This window comes from Harmonia axyridis, chromosome 2 (assembly GCF_914767665.1).
Source record: "Harmonia axyridis chromosome 2, icHarAxyr1.1, whole genome shotgun sequence".
NCBI classification, from domain to species: Eukaryota; Metazoa; Arthropoda; class Insecta; order Coleoptera; family Coccinellidae; genus Harmonia; species Harmonia axyridis.
In genome coordinates this window covers 60,183,470-60,205,881 of record NC_059502.1, presented here as the reverse complement: position 1 = coordinate 60,205,881, position 22,412 = coordinate 60,183,470, and the positions used below count along the sequence as shown (strand labels likewise).

The window sequence follows — 22,412 nt, the reverse complement described above, 5'->3', positions numbered from 1 at the left end:
TAATAATATTGTGCATCCACCATTTGAAATATTAATTATCATCTTGTTAAGTTGAAATTGACAGTCTCAAGATTTAGTACTGATCTACATATTAGTATATATAAGGTGTATCAAAAAAATTCTTTATATTTCCAAGAGATGGATTTAGTTATCTGTATCTCGCGTGGTATAAGTCCGATCGGGTTCCACAAGATGGCGTTAAAAAGAATAGATTTACAAAAACTTTTCTGAGTTTTGTGATTAGTTGACTCAGTTTAGTTTGAGCGCGCGTAAAAGATGGACACTAGCAAACAGAAAATACGCTATTCTTTTCAGTTTTCATTAGATGAAGGAGAAAATGCAAACCAGGCGGCCTAAAATGTGAACAGTGTTTATGGTTCTGATACTGTATCAGTCAATCACGCGCAATTTCGGTTTCGTCGATTCTGCCAATTGTCGAGAATGTCGATAAAATCATGGACATCATTGAGATGACCGTCATGTAAGCAATGATTGCACGAAAACCGTTGGGAACCATTTGCATAAGGCAGTCACAAGAAAAAGCTCGATGTATGAGTACCAAACCAGTTAACGGAAAAAAAAATCTCATGGACCGAATTTCTATATTCGAATCGCTCCTGAATTGCAACAAAATTGACCCATTTTTGAAGCGTTTGGTGACCGGGATGAAAAGTTGGTCACTTACGACAACGTCAAGCGAAAACGGTTATGGTCGAAAAGCGATGAGCCCGCCAAACGGTGGCCAAGATTGGATTGACAGCCAGGAAGGTTTTGCTATGTGTTTGGTGAGGCTTCTCTCCTATGGCACAAATGTTTACTCGCAACTGTACTGTCAACAATTGGACTGTCAGAAGGAAGCAATCGCCCACAAGCGGCCAGCTTTGGCCAATACGGGAGAAATTATGTTCCATCAGGAAAACGCCAGGCCACACAAATCGATAGTGACTCGCCAGAAGATCCGAGAGCTTGGTTGGGAGGTTCCTATGCATCCACCTTATAGTCCGGACTTGACACCAAGTGTTTGCCATATGTTCTCGTCCATTCAACAGATTCTTGTGAAAACCGACTATCTCGAATTTTTTACAATGAGGACGAGGGTTTTCATGAGAGAAGCATAATATTACCTTTAAAATGGCAACAGGTTATGGAACAAAGCGGCGCATATTCGACCTAAATCGGATCATTCTAACTATGGTAATTAAAGCCTTGTTTTCAATGCAAAAATAATGGATTTCTTTTTATTACACCGTATATAATGCCTAAGCCTGAGCTCAAGCGACGCGTCACTGATGGTTTCATAGAAATATACGTTCAGATCTGTGACTCTTATTTATATCAACCACATTACTTTATGGAGAACTAAAAGCACTGGAATGTTCTACAGACCTTTGTTGGAGAGCAACAACTTTTCCAATTGTAATTCAGAAAGCTTAAAATGTAATTGAGAAAAGCAAAGTGAATTTCAAAAGATGGGAGTTCAGAATTGGAAGTTGCTATTCAGAATAGGAAATTTGAAATTCAGAGAAGGAAAAATTGATTTAAGAAAATACACATATCGTCAAAAGTTTCGCCCTCCTAGGTTTCTGAAGAAATAAACAATCTGTGTTCTGGAAATGAGATGAATATTTTCCTCTATTTCAACTGCAATATATTTGATAGAAAATATTTGTTTATTACTCTTTGCTTTATACAAGATGACACAAAATAGGTGAAATGAGAAAAAATCTGAATTGTAAAAGATGTTACTCTGGGTCGACCAGGCACCGGTCTCCGGGCAATGCTGCCGGTTTACAGGAAAAGGGCCACTATGCGCCTTATTGGAGTCCGTGGTATATTCAAACGTTGCGCAATCTGGCGGTTCGACAAAACATCTTCATCTACGGCTGTCGGCTACAATTCTTGCCCGGTCAAACTGAGAAATTAGATGTCTCGGTATTTTCCACGGAATATTCTCAATATTAAAACTCTCGTTATTCGCTGGAACTGATTACCTTCGAATACAGCTGTATTCTCCCGAACAAGAAATAGTTGTTGCTGGTTTATGGTTTGCAGTTTCTGAATTTCAATATACTATTCTGAATTACAACTTTATTTTTTCGAATTCCAACTTCCTAATCTGAATTTCAATTTCGTTTTTCTGAAATTAAATTAACTATATTCTCAAATCCAATTTTCCTTTTCTGAATTATAATTTTCTATTCTGAAATGCAGGTTACCTTTTCTGAAATTGAACTTTGTTTTTCTGAACTACAATTTGAAAAATGTAGTATCAATTCTTTTGGTAAATTTAGGAACTTGTTGTTACCCCCTCGTAGAATATTTGAAGGTCTATTAATTTAACTGGTCTCAGTAATCAATTTCCATCTTCACTGTGGGCTAGATCACAAATTCCGTAGTAACGGGTGTTTTTTTTTTTGAGGTATATAACTTTAAGTTGGCATTACTGTTCAAGATGGCGACCGATTTAACACCTGTCAAGTGATTTATTCTCAGTTTGGTTTGGCAATTCATCATGAATAGAATCACGCCTGAACAACGCTTGCAAATAGTGCAATTTCATTTCGAAAATAATGGTTCTGTGCGGAATACGTATCGCGCACTACGTCTATTTCATTTCGTTTAGCGATGAAGCGCACTTCTGGTTGAATGGCTACGTCAACGAACAAAACTGCCGCATTTGGAGTGAAGCTAATCCTGAAGTGTATATCGAAACACCGTTACATCCAGAAAAACTGACTGTTTGGTGCGCTTTATGGGCTGGTGGAATCATTGGTCCGTACTTCTTCAAAAACGATGATGGCCAGAACGTTACAGTCAATGGTGATCGGTATAGAGCCACGATTACTAACTTTTTCATTCCTGAATTGAACAACCATGATGTCCAGGAGCTGTGGTTCCAACAAGACGGCGCAACATGTCACACAGCTCGTGCCACAATCGATTTATTGAAAGAAACGTTTGATGACCGCCTAATTTCACGTTTTGGACCTGTGAATTAGCCTCCAAGATCTTGTGATTCAACACCGCTAGACTACTTTCTGTGGGACTATGTAAAGTCATTGGTCTATCCGGATAAGCCACAAACCCTTGACCATTTGAAAGACAACATTCGCCGTGTTATTGCCGATATACGGCCACAAATGTTGGAAAAAGTCATCGAAAATTGGACGTCCAGATTGGACTACATCCGAGCCAGCCTTGGCGGTCATATGCCAGAAATCATATTCAAAATGTAATGCCACAAGATTATCTTGCGGATGAATAAATTCATGTCAATCTAATAATCCATCGTTGTTTTATTGCAATTTAAAGTTCTATAGCTCTAAAAAAACACCCTTCATTAGGGCATTTTGCGAAATTTCATGACTGAGTTAAGTTGACGTTTGTGGACTAGATATGTTGCCCTTCCTTTTCACTTCGATTTATGTATTATCGTGTAAAGTTTCGGCGATATGTGTTTTACCTTTTTTCAGACTGAGTTGATTCTCCCCGCCAGCTTGAAAATCATAGAGAGCTACGAATAGCTGAGGATCGTTCTCCTCTTGAGCCAGCAGGTTTTCTTTGGAGGTCCATCTGTTGGCAGTTTCGAAGGATAGGGGCGTAGTGGCTGCCCCCGAAGACGAACTGTTGAGGGTGCCGAGGCCGGAGCTACTGAGTGTACCTGGTGGATCACTTTCTGGTAAACTAGGAATGTGAGGAAGAGGACGGCTCTGTAATAACGCCTCTGAAAAATCAAATAGAAGCTATTTAAAATGAATTCGATGCATTCGGATTTTCGAATATCTACAGTGCAACTAATGTTCAATTAAAGTGCCAGATGTGTTTGAAAAAAAAAACACTGCAAAATTTACAGTATGGTTTATTATTTTATTTCAATTTTATAAAATAAAATTCATATTCTTGGTACCAGAGCTTGGAGCAAGCTACCTCTCAATGTTCACGACATGATGCTCTAACCAGTGGGCTATGGAAGTGTGTGGATGAAGATCAGTTACACAGAGTGATTCTAAGAATATTGAAAATTTCATATTTCCGATACTTTTGAGGATAAGAAAACAAGTCATTTTTTGTTGAATTGAATGTTTCAGATTCTGATTTCACACTTTCTGCCATTACAATTTAGAGATAGTGTTCTCGAAAAAATAAGATCAATGCGGATCAATTGAAAATTTCATATTTCCGATACTATTGAGGATAAGAAAACAAGTCATTTTTTGTTGAATTGAATGTTTCAGAGTCTGATTTCACACTTTCTGCCATTACAATTTAGAGATAGTGTTCTCGAAAAAATAAGATCAATGCGGATCAATTGAAAATTTCATATTTCCGATACTATTGAGGATAAGAAAACGAGTCATTTTTCGTTGAATTGAATGTTTCAGATTCTGATTTTTCACTTTCTGCCATTACAATTTGGAGATAGTGTTTTCGAAAAAATAAGATCAATGAGGATCAATTGAAAATTTCATATTTCCGATACTATTGAGGATAAGAAAACAAGTCATTTTTTGTTGAATTGAATGTTTCAGATTCTGATTTCACACTTTCTGCCATTACAATTTAGAGATAGTGTTCTCGAAAAAATAAGATCAATACGGATCAAATATTTGATTGATTCGGTCTTCACTTGATGGAAATTCATTTTAAATAAATAATAATACACTGCTGATTTCCACAAAATTTTGTGGAAATCAGCAGTGTATTATTATTTATTTAATACGGATCAATCTACCTACACTACAGGGCGTGTCTTAAAGTTGTACATTTAAGGCACCCGCCAAGTCGTAATGGAAAATGGCTCCCAGCTAAATTCGCTAAAACTTTGCGAAAAGATAGAAGGTATTCGGTATGCTGATCAAAACTCTTAATAGGCACTGAATCCTCCATTTTAAACTCCCTAGAGCCTCCAAAGCTTTTCGGTGTGTTGATGCATAACAGTTTCAATTCATATTCAAAGCGTTTCTTTTCACTGCCTGCCCCTTTCCTCAATCAAATTCTAAATTCTTCTATCACATTCATTGAAGAGAAAAAAATACTGACAATTCTCATCACTTTATTTTCTCTTGACAAATTTTGCCATAGGGTAACTTATAAATATAATCGAAATATGGGTCACGACGTAACACCTATACAAAAGAGAATCTCAAGTATTGGTGATGGTATAGAATGTAGGATTTGATTCGAGTAAGGGGTGGACAGTGAAAGGAAACGCTTTGAAGACGAGTTCAAACTGCTTTGTACTAAAGCACCGGAAAGTGTACTTTTGACTTTGAGGAGCTGTAGAGGGTCTTAGGTTGAAAATGGAGGTTGTGCACATTACGAATTTTGATCAGCATACCGATTACTATCAGGTGTACAACTTTGCTTCTGCTGTTTTCCAATAGATGGCTGTAGCTGTAGTGGTATTAGATTCGAATTCTGTAGAAATTAGTGAAAAGCATAGAAATAATCAGATTGACGGAAGGACACTGCTCTTGTTATAGAAAGCTCAATTTTTTTGTGCTCATCAATAATTGAAATCATAGAAATATTGGGATGGTTAAATAAAAAAAGGTTTTTGACTATTTTCTGTTATTTATTTTGATGCAAACCCCATGATGTTATATATTTTTGAAATCAGGAAAAATTTGAGCTTTCAAAGAATGGCACAGAAATCTAGTGTTCCCATTTAGAAAAACATAACTTTGGGTCATAGCTTCGTAATTAGAGACCCTTTTGAAAAAACAAGCACGCCACTGGATTCTGCGTAAAGAAGGGCCTATATGATGTTTTAATTTCAGAGCTCTATCATCAGTATTAGCGGAGATATAAATGTTCTTTGACATCGTCATTTTTTCAATTTTCGCTTATAACTCGAAAACAAAAGAAGTTGGCCAAAAATGAATACTTGTTAGTTTCTCAGAAAAAGAGACCGAGAATATGGTATCAGATTTTGTCTATCTCCTTTGGTTTAAAAGTTGTGCTAAAACATCGAAATTTGCCCACCCTGTCCACCTTCAACATTCGTTCAATAAATGAATAAAGTTTGAGCGATATAAAAGTGCCAACCCATAAATAATTTTCTAAAAATTTATCTGGTTGTCTGTACAGTGCATCCCATTTTGGGTGAGACAGCCAGGTTTCTCGCTTGTTATTTAAGATAGAGCCTTGCGGTTTTCACGTTCCTGTCCTACTTTTTCGTGAAACTCAAGTTGGTCTAATCAGATTTTGCATAACTGTTTCCGTTCAAGAGATACAGGGTGATTTTGGAAATTGATACTTTTCGGACACCTCCTTTATCTCCGAAGTTATTAACAATAATTCTGAGGTAAAAACTACGTCTGAATCAGAATTCTGCGTAGAATCCAGTGGCGTACTCAAATTTTTTTTTCGGGTTATGGTTTTGAAGATTCAACACAAACCTATATTTTTTTTAATGGAACACCCTATATATCATTACTTCGTTGAATTCGTTATTTTTTTCCCTTCAAAATGATGTATGATACTATGTAGGTAGGATGTTCAGAAATGTTAAAAAAACACTAAAACATCAAATAATGATGATTTTTTTGTTAATGGGCAATGGATTTCCAATATAAAAAGAGAATCAATTGGATAATTTTCATTTGTAATTTTTATTTATAGTAGAGTAAGCAAACAAAGAAAATCCACTCATCACTAACGTGAAAAACAAAACGTAGGTACCTACCTAATAGCAACAAATAAATAATACAAAAATTCATAAACATTGCATAATATCTTACAGATTAAACTCTTCAAATTGCTGTCCATTTTCCCTAATACATATATTATACTACAGTAAAAGACACAACAGTCCCAAAGAACTTCGTGCATCAACAGAGGCAGTTTTCCAGGATTTACAATATTTTATAATATTAAATGCACTCAGGCGTATTGAAAATTTTTGTCAATTATGTCTAAGACAAAAATCTTCGAGAAAATCAATTGCATTTTCTTGCTATTCTTGTGTTAAATTCAACATAGAACGTTAGTTTCATTTCATGTAATCGGATAAAATTTAAACAAGTCTTTAAGCGGATGAACTCGTGGGTAAAACCTAGTTTTTAATTTCATTAAGGCGTTTTGGTCGAATTCCATATTATATAAACTTGTTCTCTGAATGATTAAAAAAAATTGCAGTGATTCACAACCAATTTATAACGGTATAGATCGAAAAGGAATCGATCGATCATTGGACGATTCTAACTAGATATAGTTGGAATGTTGATTGAAATTAAAATACCTATCTAATATCTGGAAAATGACGATTATCAGTAAGTACTATGAAAGTCGTATGTTCCCATTTTGACAATTTCTTCCTAGTCAACCGAATGTAGAGAAAGCTTTGTGATGACAGATTGCTGTGCGCAAAATACATTTCGACCTTTCTGAATATTTTGGTTCTGTGGCCGCAAATTCTTAGAACATTCTCAATTCCGATTTTAATGAAATATTAACCTTGACATATTATATTGCTCTGTATATCGCATTCCTCAATTAACCTTTTCTTATTCTATAAACTATTCCGTTCCATTGTTTTGTTTTTGTTTAATAAAAAAAAGAAGGTTTTGTCAGATTGACATTAAGAAATTTGTACTCCTGCATAGAGTAATAAATATAGTTAGAGGGAGGGTGTATATGCAATTTTTACATGTCCCCAACGTGGTTAGATTACGCTGTCGGATTGTGATATTTTTTCAAATCCACAATTTTACTATATCGTTATGAATGCATATAATATTGAATGAATTATATTTATTTGGGTGATTCCTGATTAAATATGCAAATTTAAATATTTGGAATCCAATATTTTTACTAAGTAATTGTCGAATTTATAATAAGCAGAATATTCATTATTTTCTGTATCTACCTGCTGAAATCCAGAGTTGGCAACTTTTGCTCTCCTAGTGTCATCGGTTGCTTCACGTCGTTTGTCGCGCTAGAAGTTTGTTTTCTGAATTTCTGATATATTTAGATATTTATTTCAATATATTTTGAGTTAATATGAAACCTTGTTTCACTATGGGACATAATAAGTATGTTCTTTGTGGAGAAACTCGCGAATTGAGTGAAATATCGTATCACTGATATGTTTTCATTTCGCGCGCTTCATGCCAAATTTGATCATGTTGAGGACATAATTTGCTTACCGTGTATTACATATTATGCTCCCTCTATGTTTATTACTCTGAGTACTCGTGCAATCGCTGCTGTATTTTCAAAGAATATATGTTATTACGGTTCTAATCATCATTTCATACAGTCCACCTTATCATATCAAGAACCAGCTATATATCTATATCCTGTTGAGGCCGTAAAAATGAATTTCAGCTGATTCGTATATAACTTACACATTGAGTATGCGCAGACGTAAATTTACCGAGATCTCAGTATCTCACATTCTTGACAAGTGATATTTCAAAAGGTATTCGTACTTTCAGTGTCGAGAGCGCTGACAGAACGTGAACTGATTAAAGATCTGTGGGCGAGTTTAATTATTTCCTTATATCCCCTTAGAAAAGATAAGCTGAGATTGTTTAATTTGTAAATGTTATTGTATTACCTCGGAAGATAATTTTGGAGTAATACATGTAGAGTGATTTCCAAGTATGGAATGCCTCATTTATCTCGGAAACTGAATATTTTTCATCTAATGTTCCCTATAACAAAATGACATAATACATATATATATAAATGAAAGTACAAAAATTGAAGTACTGTGTTATAATGCACAGAACAGAAGTTCTATCAAATTTGCATGACAAAACCTGAAGGTCGCAAAGCGATAGTTTCTGGCGTTCTGGAGTTATGACCGAAAGAAGATATTCTTCAACTGATGCACTGCGAAAAACCAAATTGTGTCTTTAAGTTCTGACAGAAACAGAAATCCCATAAAATTTGTATGAAAAAATCAAAAGGTCGCAAAGCGATAGCTTCAGGCGTTCTGGAGTTATGGCTGAAACTCGAAAGAAGACATAATTTAGTTTTTCAGTGCATCAGTTGAAGAATATATTTTTTCGGCCATAACTCCAGAACGCCTGAAGCTATCGCTCTGCGACCTTTTAGTTTTTTCATACAATTTTGATGGGATTTCTGTTTCTGTCAGAACTTAAAGACACAATTTGGTTTCTCGCAGTGCATCAGTTGAAGAATATCTTCTTTCGGCCATAACTTCAGAACGCCTGAAACTATCGCTTTGCGACCTGCAGGTTTTTTCATGCAAATTTGATGTTAAGAAAATCCTATCATTACATTTGAAATCTCGAAGTAAAATGAACAAAACAATGAATTTATGACTAAGCGCCCCCTATCTAAAGCAGCAAAAACAAATTTATCATGAAGAACTAATTTGCTTAAAAATATTGAGCCAAACTGAAGTTACATGCACTTCAAACAGGATTACAGTGATGACATTTTTTCTTCAACTTCATATGCAACATTTTCGAGTAAAATTCATTTTCTAGCTATTACGCCCCTTAGCGGTAGAGGTATGAACTTCAAAATAATTTCCAGTGTATTTTCTTGTATACTTTAGTGGTAAAAAGTCTTACCGCAAGTCTCTAGTATGAGTGGATCCTGAGATATAGCCGCTTACCTCGCTTATTTGCCCACCCTGTACAACTTCGTGCACCGTACAAAGTTTGGTCATCGCAGAGGAATCAGCGGGGAGATGAATGTTTGACTGATACGCGGAAAGCCACGCGGTAGTAATCACTCTTAACGAACTTAACCACGGCATCCGAGAACCACATTTTCAGGATGGACATAATCTAATTCATTGATAAAATCGTCATCAGTGAATTGAACCTAATCGCTTGAGACCATATTCCCGGCTCAAAATTCGAAAATTACAAACATTATAACGAAATTATTTATAGCTATGGGTTCGGGGAACGAGCGCCCATAAACTCAGCCAACGGGTGTGGCACTATATCCTTCCCCGTCTCCGGTCCTAAAATCGGCCCTGCAGAGTACATTATTTTCTGTTATTTTCACTTGCGCAACGCCCACCATATATACGGGAGAGCTGAAATTCCTATTCCTATGGAACCTCTTATTCCTCAACCAGAGGCTCTTTGTTCGAAAGAGCTCAAATTCCTACGGAATTACCTCCGACCTAATCTGGACATATATCATATATTTCATCGAAATCGAAGATGCAGAAGACGAGATATCTCACTAGGACGAAAACCATTTTTAAAATAAATGAAGTATACAGAGTGAGTCCCAAATATGAACTTTCTTAGTTCAAATGGACTACCCTGTACATTTTTTGCCTTCTGAAATACTTAAGAAGTATTGAATATTTTTTATTTAATATTCCCTATACCTAAATAATATAATTTCGGAGTTATATCTACATATTCTATAGGTACCGGGTTTTTCACCATAATTTGACCCCCCCTTTAACTCTGTTAATAAAATAGGTACAAAAAAATGTTTTCTACGAAAGTTTCACGAAATCGACTAATATTTTTTAAAATTATTTCACAAAACGGAATGTATATAGGGTGGGCAACATATTGATAGCAACTTCATTTTTTCAAATAGAACACCCTGTATATTTTTCTATATTTGACTAGCTCTTTTTGCCCTGATTCCGAATATATAACATATGTTTGGCCTATCTCTCTTATTCTGAGTACTACAGAGTTTCAAATTTTAAGAACCACCTGGCAAGCTCAGTAATCAGTTTTCAAGTGGAAGGCTGCGATAACTCAAAATGCCCTTTTTTGAGTTATCTCGTTGGCAATTTGACGATATGTCATATCGTTGCCAACAAGATAACTCAAAAAAGGGCATTTTGAGTTATCGCAGCCTACCACTTGAAAACTGATTACTGAGCATGCCAGGTTGTTCTTGAAATGCCCTTTTTTGAGTTAACTCGCTGGCAATTTGACTATATGTCATACCGTTGCCAACAAGATAACTCAAAAAAGGGCATTTTGAGTTATCGCAGCCTACCACTTGAAAACTGATTACTGAGCATGTCAGGTGGTTCTTAAAATTTGAAACTCTGTGGTACTCAGAATAAGAGAGAAAGGCCAAACATATGTTATATATTCGAAATCAAGGGAAAAAGAGCTAGTCAAATATGGAAAAATATACAGGGTGTTCCATTTGACAAAATGAAGTTGCAATCAGTTTGTGGCCCACTCTGTATATTTCGTTTTGTGAAATCATTTTGAAAAACACTAGTCGATTTCGTGAAACTTTTGTAGAAAACATTTTTTTGTACCTCTTTTAGAAACAAAGTTAAAGGGGGGGTCAAATTATGGTGAAAAACCCGGTACATTATCCTCACTATTATTTAAAATTCCTAATTTTTCCACTACTCAAATGTGGGGTCCAGATTTCAATGCAATAAGTTTTTCGTCGGATAGAAGAACTCTTTTCATTAAAAAGTTTCCTAAAAATATATATCCTAACAAGCTTCGTTTTCGAGAAGCAGAGTGTTAAAGTTTGAAAAAAAATCAGTTTTTTACTTATAATTCTAGTATTATTACATTCATTGTTTTAATTTTCAAGTTTTGAAATCTTGATGATGTAATGTTTCGAATTAGTTAAGTGTCTCCTGCCAAAATTATCCAGTGGTGTAGATATAGTGGTGCGATGATAGTTTTCTTAATGAAAATCTACACTAGTTTTTTCATACAAATATAATTTTCAGCACAAAATTATTATTAGTTTTCCATCGCGGTGGAACACCCTGTATATAACTATATACGCATGAATATTGGATCCTGAATGACGAGCGCTCAGAAGCTCTCGACTTCACGTCAGCGCTTTCATAATTTTTTTGTTTCATTAACCAATTCTCGGTACTCATTTGACATAGATGTATGTAGTATAAATAGGCAGATGAAGAATCTGCTTCACGCAAACAAAGTCAAAGCTTCCTTAGAATATTTTTTTTAGGAAACAACACACGCCGAAACTATGCGAACGAATCTTATCAGCTGCTCCAAGCAAAGTTGAATTAGAAAACTGTTACACATTTCCCAGAAAATCAAGCGTTGATCCTCAAACCGGCTGTGCCAAATTTCTTCGAACTTCTAAGCATCCCAATCACGTCCCGAAATCATTTTACGAGTGTATCCTTCCGGGAATCGTCACCAAATCCGACGTCCCTGAGATGTCACTCTGATCGTGGTGAGCATCCTCATAGCCTGGAGATCGAGAATAGGATGATCCGTCATGTCTTTGCACACCAACTTGACTCAGCTGCGTTCTTCGAAGGTCGTTCACTATCAGTCGCCTTCCGACCTGAGATCGTTGGTAGGAAATAATTATAGAAGAATAACGAATGAGATCTGCTACCATCTAGATGATTTTTCAACGACCGGCCCAACATGGGTAGTTGATAATTATTTTGACTTCAAGTTCCGTGGATTGAGAATATTGGGTGTGGCTATACACAAGTTTTTTTTTCGAAAAGCAATAATAATAATTTATTTTTCCGTTTTAGTGAATCTTGGATAGAAAAAAACTATGGGCGTGGCACTATGCCTCCTCGTCTTTTGCTTTGCTCCTAAAGTTAGTGTTCAATCTTCTGGAGTTCACATTAAATTTGCAGGAAACTCGGAATTGTCATTCTATACCCACCTCAATCCGACCTTTGCAATGAAATATTAAATTTTTTTCAACATTCTGCTTGAATTATTTTGGTGCACCTGACGTTTGTTTCTACAATTCTACAATTTTTATCCGATTTTAATGTAACATAGGTATTTGGTATAGTTATGGGCTTACTCCAAAGCAAAAGGTCAGGAGTAGGAGTATCGGTCTAGGAAAGAAATTTTCTAGTTATGGGAGACCGTCCAACTCCCCCCTTTTGGGTGAAAAGTTAATAGTGCTGTGCCTGAAGTGAAGATGGGACAGAGTAAAAAAGCCTACACAAAATACAACAGTCTCGTTTTCCGTGAAAAATCTTCTTTACGAATGAAACGTTTTTCATAAACCAATTTTGAGGTTAGAAAAAGGTATGAGGTGTCCTTCCTCCTAAAATCCCGATATTGGCCCTTTATGGCAAGAAAAAGATCCTTTTCTTCACGTATGCTCTATGACTACAAAACATAACTTTCCATCACACGTTTTTCTCTACCACAGAAACTTTTTTTCAGAAATTATCACATTTGAAATTGAAGATCTTCATTTACTTTCACTTTATACACAAAATTTCAATTCAATTTCAATTCAACAAAATTTCAATTTCTAGGATATAACGGGTGTTTTTTTCGAGGTATATAACTTTAAGTTGGCATTACTGTTCGAGATGGCGACCGATTTAACAGCTGTCAAGTGATTTAGTCTCAATTTGGTTTGGCAATTCATCATGAATAGACTCACGATCATCAAGTAAGGCGTAGATTCGTCGAATGGGCCCAAAATGAGATTGCCGTTGTTCCCGATTTTCATAAGCGAATTTTGTTTAGCGATGAAGCGCACTTCTGGTTGAATGGCTACGTCAACAAACAAATCTGCCGCATTTGGAGTGAAGCTTATCCTCAAGTGTATGTCGAAACACCGTTACATCCAGAAAAACTGACTGTTTGGTGCGCTTTATGGGATGGTGGAATCATTGGTCCGTACTTCTTCAAACACGATGATGGCCAGAACGTTACAGTCAATGGTGATAGGTATAGAGCCATGATTACTAATTTGTTCATTCCTAAATTGAACAACCATGATGTCCAGGAGCTGTGGTTCCAACAAGACGGCGCAACATGTCACACAGCTCGTGCCACAATCGATTCATTGAAAGACACGTTTGGTGACGGCCTAATTTAACGTTTTGGACCTGTGAATTGGCCTACAAGATCTTGTGATTCAACACCGCTAGACTACTTTCTGTGGGGCTATGTAAAGTCATTAGTCTATGCGGATAAGCACAAACCCTTGACCATTTAGAAGACAACATTCGCCGTGTTATTGCCGATATACGGCCACAAATGTTGTAAAAAGTCATCGAAAATTGGACGTCCAGATTGGACTACATCCGAGCCAGCCGTGGCGGTCATATGCCAGAAATCATATTTAAAATGTAATGCCATAAGATTATCTTGCGGATAAATAAAATTCATGTCAATCGAATAATCCATCGTTTTTTTATTGCAATTTAAAGTTCTATAGCTCTAAAAAGCACCCTTTATTAAGAGGGGACACCGTTTTTACAATAGAAAAGTTGTATCCAATGAAGACACTTCAATAAGAGATACCTTGGCATTCACCTCGGTGTTTACTTATTGTTATTTTGTCATTGTACAGGGTGTCCCAAATTCAATGCTCACTGAAAGCATCTCGATACCTCTTTCGAAATAATAAGCGTAATAATAATTATTATCACAATGTTAGCGATTTTGATGAATGAATAAAATATGTTAGTTTGTCCAATTCGAAAACCATCATGAGTTAATTGTGCTGCAATAACGATAACGTCTGCATGTAGAGGATACAGAAACAAGAAGAACAACTGGTCAACTCAAGGTTACCGCAGAACATTAAGCGATTTACATAACAAGCTCTACGAGACCGTTTCAGTACATTTGGTCAAATTGCACATTAATAATTACCTGAAATAATTAGCACACTGTGTAACACAAAATTTCAGATATTTCGAATTTTACCATAAATTTAACTATAGCCTCCTCTCATTGAATAAAACACTTTTTTTATTTACCATTTTTCCAGATTCGGTGAAAAATTATAAGCATTTGACGGTTCCACAATGGGCTAGTTCGATTCTGTCCTTTCGATATTTGCACCTCCGAGATAACACAGACCTCAATCGTTGGGAACACATAAATTCCATGAATTATATTATTTATTTAGGGCTACATTCTCAAATTGTCCGGAAATACACATGGTGTGCCAAAAAGAGTGAATGACCAAACATATGTACCTAGTCCCAAAATGTAGAAATATGTTCTTTCTTGGAACACTCTGTTTCTAAATGAATTTTCAGATTGAATGAATTAACCCAAGTTTGGTCGAAGTTTAATATGCCTAAAAATTACCGTTTAAAGATATTTCGATTTTTCATAAAATGAAGGGTCTTTGCAGAAGCCTAATAACTTCTAAATGAATAAACTTATTCGAATGAGATTTTGAAAGTGAAGAACTGAGAAGTACTGACTTTTCATTAACACTGAGAAATCTACTAGGTGTTCAAAATGAAGCGATTACTTGATGGCTCTCAATGAATCGTCACATTTTGAACATCCAATACGATGCACAATGATTATCAAAAGAACACTGTACTTACCTCCATTCTTCTGGTATTCATTTATAAAATCTCATTCAAATAAATTCATACATTTCGAAGTTATTCGGTTTTTCCAAAGACCCTTCAATTTATGAAAAATCGAAATATACAGGGTGTTTCCTAAACATGCGGCAAAAATTCAGGGGGTTGTTCCTTGGACTATTTTAAGCATGTTTTGTCCTTGGATGATTTTTGAAAAACCTCTTTGTTTCGAAGATACAGGGCGAACAACATTTTTCATATTTTTAAAATTAATAATAGTTTAAATAAAAATGCGTACCGCACTGTGTTTACTAAGTAGGTACAATTTATTTTTAAATTTGTTTAACAACATTCCAATTACTAAAAACGGCCAGTTTTTTGACTAAAAATTGATAAGTGCAGATGGTAAAGGAATACAGATTAAACACGGTTTTCATTTGAATTCGTTTTGTGATGTATTAGCAATTAACATTTTATCTTTGACTATTATGAATCGCTATACAAACACCGAGATGACTGACATGCATTTCATTTATGGACTTGCTGATGGAAATTCATTAAAAGCTAGGAGGTTGTACATTGAACGATTTCCTGGGCGTAATATTCCTGACAGAAAATTGTTTCAAAATATTCATCAACGTCTGCATGAAACAGGCGCATTGAAAAAAATGGGGGGACCAGGAAAACCAAACACAGTAAGAACGGTGGAACTGGAAGAGAATGTGCTGGACATGATCGAAGAAGACCCTAGTACTTCTACTCGAAAAATTTCCAATACTTTGAATGTGAGTAATAAGACTGTTTGGAAAATTCTTAAAGACAATTTGTTATACCCATACCATATGCAACGCGTTCAGGCACTTATTCCTACTGATTTTCCCCCACGTATTGCATTTTGTCAATGGCTTTTAACCACATTAGTTCAAATTCCTCAGTTACTGACGCTGATTCTTTTTACCGATGAAGCGAATTTCTCAAGAAATGCAATAAGAAATTTCCATAACAACCATGTATGGGCCGACGAAAATCCACATGAGGTAATTGAAGATCGTTTTCAACACCAGTTCTCATTGAATGTTTGGGTTGGTATTGTGGGTGACTGCCTAATAGGGCCGATATTTTTACCAGAAAGACTTACCGGGGACGTGTATCGCAACTTTTTAGAACAAACGTTACCTCTGTTTTTGGAGGATGTACCATTGGCAATAAGACATGCAATGTGGTTTATGCACGATGGTGCACCAGCGCATTTTAGTTTGGTTGCTCGTGAGTTTTTAACATTAACATACGGAGATCGCTGGATTGGAATAGGTGGACCTCATTTATGGCCTGCTCGTTCCCCGGACTTAAACCCCTTAGATTATTTCCTATGGGGCCATCTAAAATCATTAGTTTATACCACTCCAGTAGAAAATGTGGAAGACTTGCGAAATAGGATCATTGCTGGGTGTAACTTAATAAGAAATGATCCTGGTGTTTTTGAAAGGGTTCGGCAGTCAATGAGGAGAAGATTGGATGCTTGTATGCTGGCTAGAGGTGGTCATTTTCAACAGTTTTTGTAGGTTGAGTTGAATTTTCATGTAATTTTTCATAATAAAATGTTATTATCTGAAATTTTGTTTCCCCTATATCTTCGAAACAAATAGGTATTTCAAAAATCATCAAAGGACAAAATATTCTTAGAATAGTCCAAGGAACAACCCCCTGAATTTTTGCCGCATGTTTAGGAAACACCCTGTATATCTCATACATCATACATAAATGGTAATTTTCAAGCATATGAAACTTCTAACAAACTTGGGTTAATTCATTCCATGCGATTTGAAAATTCAATAAAAAAAGTGTCCTCCATAAGGAGAAACATATGTTAGATCTTATACACTTTTTGGTACACCCTGTGTATTTTCAAAAAAATTGAGAATGTAGCTCTAAAGCGTCCTATGTCGAAGAAAAATGTTGTGATCAAATTCTAATTCAGAATAATTGTAGTACTGTAGGAGTCGTCGAAAAAATCTTATTTCGCATGTCCCTCCATGACATTACATTGATTATTAAAAAAGAGCGCAGCCACATTGCTTTTGTTGTGTTCAGGACATTTCCTTGCTCAGGCGTGGTTCCATTGTTATCGTGTAATTTGTCGAGTTTGTCACTTATTTTATTATTATTCAACCTTGAATATCTTCAAGAAGAAACGACGAAAAATGATTCTATTTCCTTAAATTACTGGGTATTTCAATAATGACCTTGGATCATCTCTAATTGCTTTTTTTTAAATAATAATTCGGTATAGTGTTATGGATCGGCAAGGCTTGGAAATTAGAGATAGAAGAAAGATCATAATTGTCCCTCAGTTATAAAAAAGTACACACTAAATTAGTTTGATTTTGGATGATCATGTTAAAACTGCAAAGAGAATTTCCGGTACCTACTTCAACTGCCTATATGATTTCCTGAACCGAATCTGAAAAAATGGTAAATGAAAAAGGGTATTTTAATTGCTGACGGCAATCTATGGTTATTTTCAATGTACAGAGTGGGCAAATAAGCGAGGTAAGCGGCTATATCTTAGGATCCACTTATCGTAGAGACTCGCGGTAAAAAATTAAAAAAAGGATTACAGTGATGATTTTTTTCTTCAACTTCATATGAAACATTTTCGAGTGTAATTCATTTTTCTACTCGACGATAGCTATTACGCCCCCTAGCGGTAGAGATATGAATTTCAAAACAATTTTCAGTGTTTCTCGTACACTTTAGTAGTAAAAATTTTTACCGCAAGTCTCAACGATGAGTGGATCCTGAGATATAGCCGCTTACCTCGCTTAGTTGCCCACCCTGTACAATTTTGACTCACCCTGTATATGTACGAAACCTAATTTGAGAAAAAGAACGGACAATTTTCATCCCTTTAGACTTTAGAGAATACATAAATTAATTTCGTTTGTTTGTGTGATCAGTTTCTGGACATATTAATTATTCAAAATTTAATTATTCGATTATTTACATGAAAAAATAAGGGATTTTGTTCTCGAGCTGTGATCAATGCGGTGTAGCAACAAATGTTTCATTTCAGGAAGGCGAATTGATTTCGATTAGATGTTAATTCCAACATTCCATGGCGCAAACTAAAGAAAAAAATCAAGGGTCAATTTTTTCCTTCGAATTATTCCGATACTTATTTGAATTATAGATAAAATTCAATAGTTCTCAAATATGACAACCAAAGTATAACAATAAACATTTAACACTCCACACAAGACAATTAGTTCATCAATTTCACAGTCTAGGTCTACAGACAGGAATCTTGATGCTCATTCAATAGGAATAAAAGAGATACAAATCTGTTGAACAAACTAAACGCCCACATAATTGTGATTAATGCATCCGTTCCATTAGCACACTAGATCTGTTTTTAGCACCTCCTTAACCCTCTAAAGTCTAAATCTTGAACAACGAGTTATGGGACAGTTTCAAAACCAAAATTCCACTACTAGACCACTTGAATTCGAGTACCTAATTGCCTATTAGTATGTGCTGGGAGAGTCTCCGAGTCTCTCTTAGTTTTCAATATACATACCATGATTGTATGTTGTAAGTAGGTACAATTTTCGAGAAATGTTTGGTTTCATTTGGAGAAGGGTTGAAATCCATTTCAATTCAGAATTAATTATACAGGTGGACCAGATTTTAGTACAACAACTTTGGTGTCAGATATAACAACTCTTTGAATGAAAAAAAGTTCATATAAACATATATCCGAACAAGCTTCGTTTTCAAGACACAGGGTGTTAAGAGGTTGAAAAAAAAAACAGTTTGTTACTTATAACTCTTGTTTCATTGAATTCATTATTTTAATTGTTTGGTATTCAAGTCTAGATAGTGTAATGTTTCCAATTAGGCAAGTGTCTCTTGCCAACATTATTCAGTGGCATATGGGTGAAAATCTACACAACTGCCTCTTTTCGGAAAAATTATTTCATTTCTGAAATCAAGCCCAACAGCCCCCCCCCCCCCAAAAAAAAAAGTCTCTTGAATTTTCTTCATAGAATGTACCATTTTCCACTATTCACGAAAATGTACAAAAATCAATTTTTCAAATTTAGTGATCAAAGTACAAAAATTGATAAACATAGATAGAGAGAGTATATGCAATTTTTATATGTCCCCAACATGGTTAGGTTATGTTGTCGGATTGTGATATATTTTCAAGTCCCCAATTTTACTATTATATTATATAGCATTAGACATATGATTGTATACTATATTGAATGAAATATATTTATTTGAGTGATTCCCGATTGAAAATGCAAATTTGGTACATTCCATGAAAAAAATTCAGGAGACTTTTTTTATGAAGCTCTGTTGAATGAAATAATTTGCTCGGAAAAGGACAGTGGTGTAGATTTCCAATAGGAGAAAGACCATCGCACCCTTATGTCTACGCCACTAAACTATTTTGGCAAGAGACAGTTACCCAAGCACTTACCTAATTCAAAAGAATACATCAGACCTAAAAATTAAAACAATGAATGTAATTATACCAGAGTTATAAGTTGAAAATTATTTTTTTTCCAAACTTCACACTCTGTGTCTCGAAAACGAAGTTTGCTCGGAAGCTTGTTAGAATATATGATCTTTTTTCATGAAAAGAGTTGTTCTATCCGACGCCGAAGTTATTGAACTAAGATCTGGACCACCCTGGTTAATAAAGAATTGAATACAGCGGTCCATAGAAAAATCTCTACCTATGATGATCTGTTTTTTAATACCAATATTCAAGGCGAAATAATTGTTCTTGGAATGTCCAAAAATGAAAACATAAATGATAAATAAATTTATAACGCAATTATTTAATGAGCATTTCCAATTTTGAGTAGAAATTAGGAATACAACAAAAGAAAAAGGAAGGAATGTGCAAAAAAAACCCTAACGAGAAAAAGTTAATTAACGATTAATATTTCACACCAAATAGTTCATTAGAGAAATGACCGATTGTTTGAAGAATAATGTATTCGTATTCATCAAATTTCAAAACTTAAAACTATCAACTGTTAAAAGCAGACGCTACTAGATTTGGCAGAATTCAGATTATAACTTCAATAGAGAAAAACTCAACTCAGGAGTTCAAAGGCTCTTACTATAACATTTTTCTCATTCATATCACTTTTTAGTCTACAAATAATTATTATCACTTTTGAAATTGAGAAAATTGGGCGAACAACTCGTCAATGGGTGTGGCACTGTGGTTTCTCTTCTCCCAAAAAGCCAGAAGCCAAGATTACGTTATTTTCGGTCTTATCTTATCTTATGCGCAAGGAATACCATAAAAAAAAAAAAAAAAAGCTAATATATCTTCTTATTCCACCTGTCCCGATCCGAATCCCCTACCAATATTCATAAAAATCGGACTGGTAGAACGCGATAGGTATATGGAAAATTCACAGGTGCGCATGCTTGCGGCGTACCTATCTCTCAGAGGAGAAGCTGAATTTTTTATGAGACCTTTTACGGCCACCCGGGGCACTCTACCAAATTCAGTGAAATTGAATAAGAATTGTGGGAGTCGAGGCCGTTACAAGGATATGCGGACACACAGAACGACTGACCGACACGAAACCATATTTTTAGTGGTCTCAAATGCCTTTTACGAGCGGAAACACAAGGCTTCATCTGATTTTGGTAGATTCGAAAGCAGAATTGTGAACACCGCCTTTAGTTCAATGTTGGATGTCAAAATAATATCTTGTCATCAAACTCAAAGTAGCAGAATCTAGGTTTCAACTTGACCAGTTAACGTGTTGCAATCGAAGGTGAGTAGAGATATACTGATTTCGCCCTTTTCAGAACTCATATGTATGATGGCATAATCCAACGTCGATAAAGAAATGGAAACATTGATTGAAATCAAGCGTTAGAGTAATATGAGATGATTTTCCAACATTTGTGGCCGTATATCAGCAAAAACACGGCGAATGTTGTCTTCCAAATGGTCAAGGGTTTGTGGCTTATCCGCATAGACCAATTACTTTACATAGCCCCACAGAAAGTAGTCTAGCGGTGTTAAATCACAAGATCTTGAGGCCAATTCACAGGTCCAAAACGTGAAATTAGGCGCTCATCAAACGTGTCTTTCAATAAATCGATTGTGACACGAGCTGTATGACATGTTGCGCCGTCTTGTTGGAACCACAGCTCCTGGACATCATGGTTGTTCAATTCAGGAATGAAAAAGTTAGTAATCATGGCTCTACACCGATCACCATTGATTGTAACGTTCTGGCCATCATCGTTTTTGAAGAAGTACGGACCAATGATTCCACCAGCCCATAAAGCGCACCAAACATTCAGTTTTTCTGGATGTAACGGTGTTTCGACATACACTTGAGGATTAGCTTCACTCCAAATGCGACAGTTTTGTTTGTTGACGTAACCATTCAACCAGAAGTGCGCTTCATCGCTAAACAAAATAAAATGTACGAAGTGCGCGATACGTATTCCGTACAGAACCATTATATTCGAAATAAAATTGCACCATTTGCAAGCGTTGTTCAGGCGTGAGTCTATTCATGATGAATTGTCAAACCAAACTGAGAATAAATCACTTGACAGCTGTTAAATCGGTCGCCATCTTGAACAGTAATGCCAACTTAAAGTTATATACCTTGAAAAAAAAACACCCGTTATTACAGCAGGCTTTCACTCAAATAACTAATGTTTCAATTTGGTCGTCAAATAAAAGAGGTTTCTAAAATGGTACCTGGAGAAAGTTCAGGGTGAATAAAGATGGTTGGAGATCGACGATAAAAGAAATCAAAACCGGAGTACCCCAAGGATCGGTCATAGGGCCGCTGCTGTTCAACAGATGTTAGACGTACAAAAACCCAATGCATGCAAGATTGATTAGTTTTCAGATGACACCGCTGTGTACTATTCTAGTAAAAAAATCAATAAACAGGCACATACAGGTGATAGATATAGATCAACTCGAGGATCAACTATTGCAATAATTCAGAAATGGAGATTCAGAGTGAAAGCGACAAAACCAAAAGCAGTTCACTTCGGCAGCCCAACCAGCAAAGGAAAAAAGCTGATAACTCCACGATAGAATTTGAAAAACGATCCAAACGGCAAATTATCATTGGAAAATAAGTTAAAAATCATAAAT

General features: G+C 35.6%; 1 protein-coding gene across 8 annotated transcripts in view; it reads right to left on the bottom strand.

Moving 5' to 3' along the window:
- The window catches only part of LOC123673763 (tyrosine-protein kinase Abl), an 87,990-nt gene that overhangs the window by 56,739 nt on the left and 8,839 nt on the right, over positions 1-22,412 (bottom strand). For all 8 annotated transcript variants that reach the window (XR_006746542.1, XM_045608434.1, XM_045608435.1 and 5 more), the window contains exon 3: positions 3,464-3,724. Coding sequence is in view for 7 of the 8 variants with exons in the window: in XM_045608434.1 (XP_045464390.1) it covers positions 3,464-3,724 (261 nt within the window). In the remaining variant the exon portion in view is untranslated. The remainder of the gene's footprint in view (positions 1-3,463; positions 3,725-22,412) is intronic.